Here is an 8722-nt window from a genome sequence, read left to right as displayed (position 1 = left end):
CTCCCTTCATCTTCCCCTCTCTTTAAATCAATCTTTCCCTCCCTCTCTCTACCTCGCACTCCTGGTTATGAATCTGTGTAGCAATAGCTAGGTAATCCTCTCATATGTCTCTCTCTCTCTGCAACTAAGAGGATGAACCATCTCCTCTCTCCCTCAACATGAGTTTAATCACACAGTGATTTCACCTCCCCCCGACACTGCACTGCATGTATACATTCAAACAGTTTGTCCTCCTCTAATTATTTACTCTCCTTCACCTACCCTGTCATCTCTACATCTTCACTCTACTTGTTTACTTATTTACTTCCTTGCGGAAAAGGTGCCACAAACAACAATCATCTGAAATAAACGTTCCAGGTGGAACTCTTTATTAGATTCTAAGTTTCAGGTTCCAAATGGCACATTCCGGAGCTGTAAATGATTCCATCTGGCACCTTGTTCCAGAGGGTTGTAATTATCTTTAAAGCACCTTTTTCTTTAGGAAGTAAATAAAAACACATAACAGTAAAACCTTATAAACTGTTGCCTGAGATGGTTTTATATAACTAGCCCTTTCCTCACAATGGTGAGTCCACTTCCTCACCTTTACCTAACAAGTAAACAAAAGAGAAGTTCAATGTCGGAACACTTGCATATTATTATTTATGTCTTGAGCAACGATAGAGTGGAGTAATTTTATATCAGGTTGTGGTGCAAAGGCTACAAGACTCAATCAAAATCCCCCCCAACTCTGAAAAATATAAAACACCAAAACATAACATAACGATGGCATGGAGACCCTGTCCGACGACATAATCTCTGTCCCAGTCAGAATGGCCTCTCAGATTTATAATCCTGAGTGTAATCTGGACCAGATGAAGACTAGAGGAGGAAGGGAAACCATCTAATCTGAGTCAGGTCACTCTGTTCCCTGTGCGTCAAGCACAGTGACGCAGAGACCCGCAGACACAGGGCCAGGGGTCACGTCTTCTGAGTGTCCATCTGTCCTGAGTGTCACTCTGTCCCCTGAGTGTCCATCTGTCCTGAGTGTCACTCTGTCCGCTGAGTGTCCATCTGTCTTCTGAGTGTCACTCTGTCCCCTTAGTGTCCATCTGTCTTCTGAGTGTCATTCTGTCCCCTGAGTGTCCATCTGTCTTCTGAGTGTCATTCTGTCCCCTGAGTGTCCATCTGTCTTCTGAGTGTCATTCTGTCCCCTGAGTGTCCATCTGTCTTCTGAGTGTCATTCTGTCCCCTGAGCGTCACTCTGTCCTGAGTGTCATTCTGTCCCCTGAGTGTCCATCTGTCTTCTGAGTGTCACTCTGTCCCCTGAGTGTCCATCTGTCCCCTGAGTATCACTCTGTCCCCTGAGTGTCCATCTGTCCCCTGAGTATCACTCTGTCCCCTGAGTGTCACTCTGTCCCCTGAGTGTCCATCTGTCCCCTGAGTATCAAGTACACTGACGCAGAGACCCAGGGGCACATCTGGTGACCTCAGAGAGAAGGCCAGGGGTCACAGGTCACCTGCTTTGTTTGAATAAGAGTTTAGACATGATAAAAACTTGCGTTGGAGTGTGTCATGTGTCAAAGAGAAATAAAAACTAGAAATAACCTCACAACTGTGTTTGATATTACAATCAAAGAAGAGTAACTGACTGCAACGCGGTCATCGATGCTGCTTTGAGATCCCTGTTTTTGTGTTAGTCGTTGGTCTAAGACAAGGTAAAGTAACATAGGCTGAAAGATCCGACACTTAGATCAGGAACATTTAACGAGAGGGAGATTTTTTTCAAATAATTATGTCAGTTAATTGCTGGACCACAAGGTGGCGATGCGTACTTATGTTTTATCGAAACGTTTCAGACATACTGTCCCTTAGACTGCACTGCAGTGTGTACAGTACAGACTTAAAATGCTTCAAGTGCTGTTGAAGTCATATGAATTACAGTAGTCAGCTGGTTTGTTGCTGGCTGCGTTAAATGTGCCAAAGTAAGACTAAAATATCACAGGTAAACGTGGCTGTCAAGCTTAGGAAACGCCGATTTGTTGCAGGTGTCCTTAGAAGGGAGAGCGTGCAACGCAATCAGCGCAATCTCGCCCGCTGAACTTTGAAACCGACACGAAACAGAGCAAAAGTAGCGCAATGATCTACACCAACCCGGGTTGTAGGTGGACATTGCCTAATCTATAAAGACACTGAATTCTTATTTTGAAGGATCCCATCTCCGTGCGCAGCCTATCCGACACGAGGCCAAGAGTAAAGAAGCAAGCCACACGCAACACGAACCTGTGTATCCTTGGCGACAGTTGGTCAAGAAGACGTGAATTCTAATTGACCGGATCCCGTTTTCTCTCCGGGGGATTTAGGAAACTTTTTCGACAGTTTTGAATGAAGTGCTGCTCACGCGCGCGACACTGAGACTCATCAATCCTCTTTGAGACTAATTGCTAATGGAGATCCCGGTTGAAGTGTGCGTGTTTCTCCTCTCCTTGTTAGCTCCGGGGGTACTCTACACCATCAACAACGTCCCCGCGATCCAAGAGTAAGTTCATATGCGCCAGCGATAATAACCAGCTTTTATATGTATATGATTTACTTTCATGAACATGATCGCGTGTGTTAACCTGTGTGGTGTCCGTTAGCGCCCTGCCGTTACTCGGGCTGGGGGCGGTGGTGCTGGGGAGTGTGCAACTGTTGGTGTTTCTATCGGTCAGAAGCAAGAAGAATGTTGACCCTTTATATTACGGTAAACACAAACACACTCACACGTGCTTGTTAACAAACACTCTTCAGTGACAGCTTTTAGTCTTTAGAAGTGTCAGAATGATGATGACAAATGGCGTAAAAGCGTGTGTGTCCGTGTGTCCAGTATTTGCCCTATTCAGCTTCACCTGCCTTGTGGGCCTCACTAACGCCCTGGAGCAGGACGGATACATCTCAGGCTTCATGACCTTCTATGTCAAGAAGGTCAGTATCTTTAATATGGTGCTTTAGGAAAGAAAAGAGCTGAATAGAAACGAAATAAAATCATGCTATCTATTGGTGAGAACCCATTGGTCATGAATAGCTAACCCACCATGTGTTTCACTCTGATTGGTTACCTTGTTTGATCCCACTCTCTGATTGGTTACCTTGTTTGATCCCACTCTCTGATTGGTTACCTTGTTTGATCCCACTCTCTGATTGGTTCCTAGGGGGAGCCCCATCTGAGCACAGCCTATGCGGTGATGATGTGTTACTGGGAGGGCGTGGTCCACTTCCTGCTTCTGCTCACCATGATTCACCGCATGTTCCGAGGGTAAGGTCTGCTCCACTTCCTGTGCATACAGGAAGTGCTTCTCACGCTGGTGTTCCTGTACAGGATGACGGTTATCTCATGCTCTATTCTCGTTGTTTAGTTTGCGATTCTATTTTACGGATTAAGGATTTGCCGTGAAGATGCCTGTTGAGGGTTTTCTTTTTCCTGTTTGTACAGGAAGTCGTATCGGAACCTGGGGCTGTTGTGGGTGGGGTCTTCCATAGCCCACCAGATCATCTTTGTTCCAGGAGTGGTTATTGGTGAGAGACACACCGTACTGTATAGACCACCAGTGCCATAATACTACACTGTTAAAACAGAGCAGAATGTAATAGTACTTAATCCTACCAAAGACAAGTACGTTCATGCTTGTGTGGTACGTGCAGGTAAATATGGCTCCAACATTCGTCCCGCCTTCTGGAGGAACACACCCTTCCTGTTGCTGCCCATCTGGGCGGCCTTCCTGCTCTTCAATAGGCCCAGAGACCTGTCAATCATCCCTGCTGACAAGGTGAGGAAGGGACAGTGATGTGTACAGTAACGGGGATGGCAGACCTGCTGCGTGGAGTACTGACCTGCTCTGGGTGATGCCCGGGTCACGCCTCCCCCTCACTTCCCCAGAACACGCTCACCCCCCCCTCAGATCCAACCACCGCTGCTGCTTTCGTGTTCTGGCTAGGCTGAACCACGTTTTGTTAGGGGATGAAATATGACATTTATGTCGTTGAGGCAATGTCCTTGTTTGTCTCTGTGTTTGTGAGTGCTACCATACGTCTCTGGATGTTGTTTTGAGTGGCTGCAATGTGGTGTGTCTGTAGGTGGAGGCTGTGCAGAAGAAAGGTCTGCTCTCACGGCCCACGGACCTGCTCCTCTCCCTGGGCCTGCTGGCCTGCATGGGCCTGTGTGTGTTCAGGGGCATGGTAAGAACCAGCACATCTATCTCTGTTTCTCTGTCTCTCTCTGTCTTTCTCCCTAACCTCTCCTTCCCTCTCCCCCTCTCCTTCCCTCCCTCCCCAGGTGGTGCTGGATTGCGCGATGGATGCCTGCTTCAACTATGTTTACCAGTACGAGCCCTGCCTCAAAGACCCTGTAGGCTTCCCCCGCCTCACGGTAGGTCAGCCAGGCAGCCATTGGTCACACCAGGGGTCAGACCAGGGGTCACACTAGGGGTCAGACTAGGGGTCACACTAGGGGTCAGACCAGGGGTCACACCAGGGGTCAGACCAGGGGTCACACTAGGGGTCAGACTAGGGGTCACACCAGGGGTCACACTAGGGGTCAGACTAGGGGTCACACTAGGGGTCAGACTAGGGGTCATACCTGTGTGTGTGTGTGTGTGTGTGTGCAGATGATGGTGCAGCTGTTCTACGCTCTGCCTCTCCTGGCTGTCAGCCTGTACGGACTACAAGCCCCAGGATGCACCTGGATGCTGGATTGGACTCTCTTCTTCGCTGGGGCCATTGCCCAGGTAACGCCCCAATTCAGTTCAATGATCTATTACTATTCACAGGCATCACACACACTCTGCGTGTGGTATGTGTCTAAGGTGTGTTTTCTGTGAATAAAGACTCAGTGGTGTCACATCGGGGGGTCCCTCCACTCCCGGACCCCATTTACGTACCGGATGCCGACAGACAAGCGCTGGGAGGTCCTGCTCCTCAACCTGGTGTTCCTGGCCGGCCCCGCCCTCCTGGCACTGCGCTGCCACGCACGCCCCGCCTTCTTCATGAAGCAGGTGCCCAAGGGACAGAGCAACAAGGACAAGAAGAAGAACTAGCACTACTTCTTCTGTGGTTACTGTGTGTTTGAAACATCTCAGCCCTGCGTGTCAATATGAGCTGTAACACTCCCCGGACTGTTGGACCTAGATAGTGGCTGTTTGTGGACGTGAGCAGTCTGTCTCTCTCACACACACACACACACAGCCTTGTGAAGTGGGACTCTGACCTGGCTCACGGTTCAGGACTCACACAGACGGTATGACATGCACAGGAAGCTAATACACAGACTGTATGACACACAGACAGACACAAAGCACGTAACACATACTCTAGGACTGTGTCCTTTGAGCATGAACACACACACACACAGATGGATATAAGTGATTAGATTAGTTATATACTCAGACTGTAAAAACTCGTGCTCTGTTAGGAAATCACTTATTCCTCTTCCAGTCCCTCCACCACTCCTTGATCCAGGCTGACGGTGAGGGCCAGCCAGCCTGTCCTGTAGTCGGTCTGGATGTGGAGCCGATCACAGAAGATAAGACAGATAACAGCTCCAGTTTCACAACACGCAGGTCAGAGATAGGAGAGAGCGTGTCACCGGATGAGATAAGGGACGAGTGTTCTCGGTGTGTGTCGAGTGTTTGGTTATTTCAGTGGTGTGCCTTTGCTTTTGGCTGTGTGTACGATTTAGTCTTACAAGATTGGGTGGTTACTATAGTGATATTTAAATCAAAACTTTTTTTTAGGGGGGGGGGCTGGAAGTTTACCAGGGTTGCTGTAGGTGATGGGTTTGCTAGGAGACTGGGGAATGCGGTGAAAAGCATTATGGGATAGATGTTTGTGACTCCACTAGACTTTTATATGTGAACTCTTATTAAAGGATGTTATAAAACAGCCGTCCTGTGTTGCTGTGCGTGTGTGTATCGTCTGTAGAGACCATCCTCCTGTTAGTCGACCTGGACCAGAGGATTGAGTCCTACCACATCCCTGAGCTTGCAGCTCAGTGGTCTTCAACCCAGGTCCTGGTGCCCCCCTGCCCTGCATGTTCTAGATGTTTACCTGCTCCAAGACACCTGATTCAGATGACGTTGGTATCTAGCTCAGCAGAAGCCTGGTGACGAGCATTCATTTGACTCAGGTGTGTTGGAGCAGGTAAACATCTGAAGGTTTTAGCGCCAACACTAATCTAGCACAACTGATTCTAATAATTAGCTGGTGGATCAGGTATCTAGTGTAGAATCAGGTCAAATGAGTGTGTATGGAGCAAAGACCTACAGGCAGGTATCTGTCCAGGAACAGGGTCGGAGACCTCTAATGTAGAACATGCATGGCAGGGGAGCACGAGGACCAGGGTTGGAGACGCCTGTGTCAGCTGTCCTCAGGCCTGTCACACACGTGCTCCTCTCCAGGCACACCAGTCAGAGCGCTGATGATGTCACCGTGTCCCGTGGGATGCCATTGGCCCAGTGACCTTTGTTCTTCCTGTCACAGTCACGGAGGTGATGAATCTGGGCCAGAGATGACATGGTTTGTTTGCGTCCTGAATAAAGTGTTGACAGAAGGTGTGTGTGTGTGTGAATACTTGGATTTTTTTCAGAGTGAAAGATGTGAGAATTTCAGACTGACTTCAGGGCAGACTGACTTCAGACTTCAGGGCAGACTGACGCGTAAATACTCTCCACATCAGACAGGATGGAAGCCTGTGCTCCAGGTCTCCTGTTCAGACTGTCTCCAGAACACTGTGCTCCAGGTCTCCTCCTGGGTCTCCAGCACAGCGTTATCCAGGAGGCAGGTGAAGTCCAATGTCCAATATAAACATTTTACATTCATTGTCAAGAGACACATTGGACATTTGATAAAAATGTAACTGACAGGAAACGTAATTGTTCATTTGTTTTCTTAGCTTTATTAAGAATGGAACACCACAGCTGGACACAAAGTCATAGGAACACCAAAAAAGAGGGGAAATGGACCAATCAAATATCAAGAGATGATAGCCAATCAAATATCAGAAGAACCAGAGCTGAGAGTCACAAAACTCATCACAGCTGTTGCTGGGCAACATTCAAGATAGTTTTAAATTCAAATACAATCAAGCAGTCTTTAGAAATGTCCCATTCAGCCAAACCTGCCCAACACTCAATCTACAAAGGATCTAAATAGAGACTCATTGATTGGTTACTGGAGGGTTACCAGGGTGATGGGGAGGTTTTCTGATTGGACAGTGTCAATAAGAGATGAGCCAATAACTTGCACAACATAATTTACAGTACAGTGAAAACAGGTGATTAAACGGGTTAAATTACAGTTGGATTGTACAAAACTAAAAAGAAACATTATATTTCCTGGATTTAAGTAAAAAAACAAACATACCAATAATAAATAGTTACGTTATGAGAAGATAAATATTAGAAAAAGTCATGTAAATTGAAAAACATTGTCAAACCTGCTATTCAGGTAACCTAGCGAAAACAAACAGTTAATTGTCTACATAGAAAAAAGGTCATGGTTATTTTGAATAGAAAGCTAGCTTGCATCCATATTACAACTGTGCTTTACTATCCTGAAGCTATAGAATGAATAGTATTGTCAATGTTGAGCAAGCTTCCAACTTGTCAAAATACATCACAAATTTCAGTTATCCTCTCTCTTTCTCGCTCTCTCACTCACACACTCTCTCACACACACTACCAGGCCTCTCTCCCAACAGGAGAGGAGAAGGTTAGCAGAATGTTTAGGGATGATTAGCAGGTTACCCTGTCTGTTAGTGTGGCGTTCTGGCAGGTCTGGGACAGACCAGGAAACACAGCCCTTAAAGGTAGACTCAGTCACGCGTCACACAGCCCTTAAAGGTAGACTCAGTCACGCGTCACACAGCCCCCTTAAAGGTAGACTCAGTCACGCGTCACACAGCCCTTAAAGGTAGACTCAGTCACGCGTCACACAGCCCTTAAAGGTAGACTCAGTCACGCGTCACACAGCCCTTAAAGGTAGACTCAGTCACGCGTCACACAGCCCTTAAAGGTAGACTCAATCACGCGTTGCACAGCCCTTAAAGGTAGACTCAGTCACGCGTCGCCCTTCTCTCAACACCAGGGCACCTCCAGAGACGCTTCACAGACAGAACACGCTCCCTTCTGGTGGGACAGAGCGGCTTTGTGTGTCACGTGAGGCACCCAGGGGGTGTTGAGGGCCAGACTGGGTTGAATTTTTTCTCTGGGAGTTTTTTTTTGGGGTGGGAAATTATCCGTGTCTCCTTTGAGGGTTTAGGTTAGCTATAGGTGCTAATCTGTAGGTTTAGGTTAGCTATAGGTGCTAATCTGTGGGCATCTGAAAAACCTCCTGTGACTTTGCTTCTAAAAAGGGATATACAAATAAAGTTAGATTTGATTTTAATACTGTGATTGTGTCAGAGAGCTTCTCTCGATTCAGGAAGTGATTCGACTCTGCTGAGTCTACCTTTCGTTTCAGGAAGTGATTCGACTCTGCTGAAGTCTACCTTTCGTTTCAGGAAGTAATTCGCTTCTGCTGAGTCTACCTTTCGTTTCAGGAAGTGATTCGACTCTACTGAGTCTACCTTTCGTTTCAGGAAGTGATTAGACTCTGCTGAGTCTACCTTTCGTTTCAGTAAGTGGTTCGACTCTGCTGAGTCTGCCTTTCGTTTCAGGAAGTGATTCGACTCTGCTGAGTCTACCTTTCGTTTCAGGAAGAGATTCGACTC

At 47.2% G+C, this 8722-nt stretch overlaps 2 protein-coding genes across 2 annotated transcripts in view; one reads left to right on the top strand and one right to left on the bottom strand.

Annotated features, from left to right (window-relative positions):
• The first annotated feature begins 2111 nt into the window (after nt 1-2111).
• tm6sf2a (transmembrane 6 superfamily member 2a) lies at nt 2112-6010 on the top strand. The gene is made up of 10 exons (XM_047045454.1): nt 2112-2518; nt 2619-2722; nt 2846-2943; nt 3171-3274; nt 3452-3534; nt 3661-3785; nt 4093-4194; nt 4292-4384; nt 4623-4742; nt 4842-6010. The coding sequence occupies exons 1-10, from the start codon at nt 2427-2429 to the stop codon at nt 5049-5051; spliced, it is 1131 nt and encodes a 376-aa protein (XP_046901410.1). The 5' UTR covers nt 2112-2426; the 3' UTR covers nt 5052-6010.
• A 2333-nt stretch (nt 6011-8343) lies between these two features.
• Nucleotides 8344-8722, bottom strand: part of LOC124484529 (neurocan core protein-like) — a 4201-nt gene continuing 3822 nt past the window's right edge. Inside the window, exon 5 of the mRNA XM_047045466.1 lies at nt 8344-8722. This exon is cut by the window's right edge and continues 371 nt beyond it. The gene's annotated coding sequence lies outside the window, so the exon portion shown is untranslated.

This window comes from Hypomesus transpacificus, chromosome 22, assembly GCF_021917145.1.
Source record: "Hypomesus transpacificus isolate Combined female chromosome 22, fHypTra1, whole genome shotgun sequence".
Classification (NCBI taxonomy): Eukaryota; Metazoa; Chordata; class Actinopteri; order Osmeriformes; family Osmeridae; genus Hypomesus; species Hypomesus transpacificus.
This window is presented reverse-complemented; position numbering and strand designations above follow the sequence as displayed.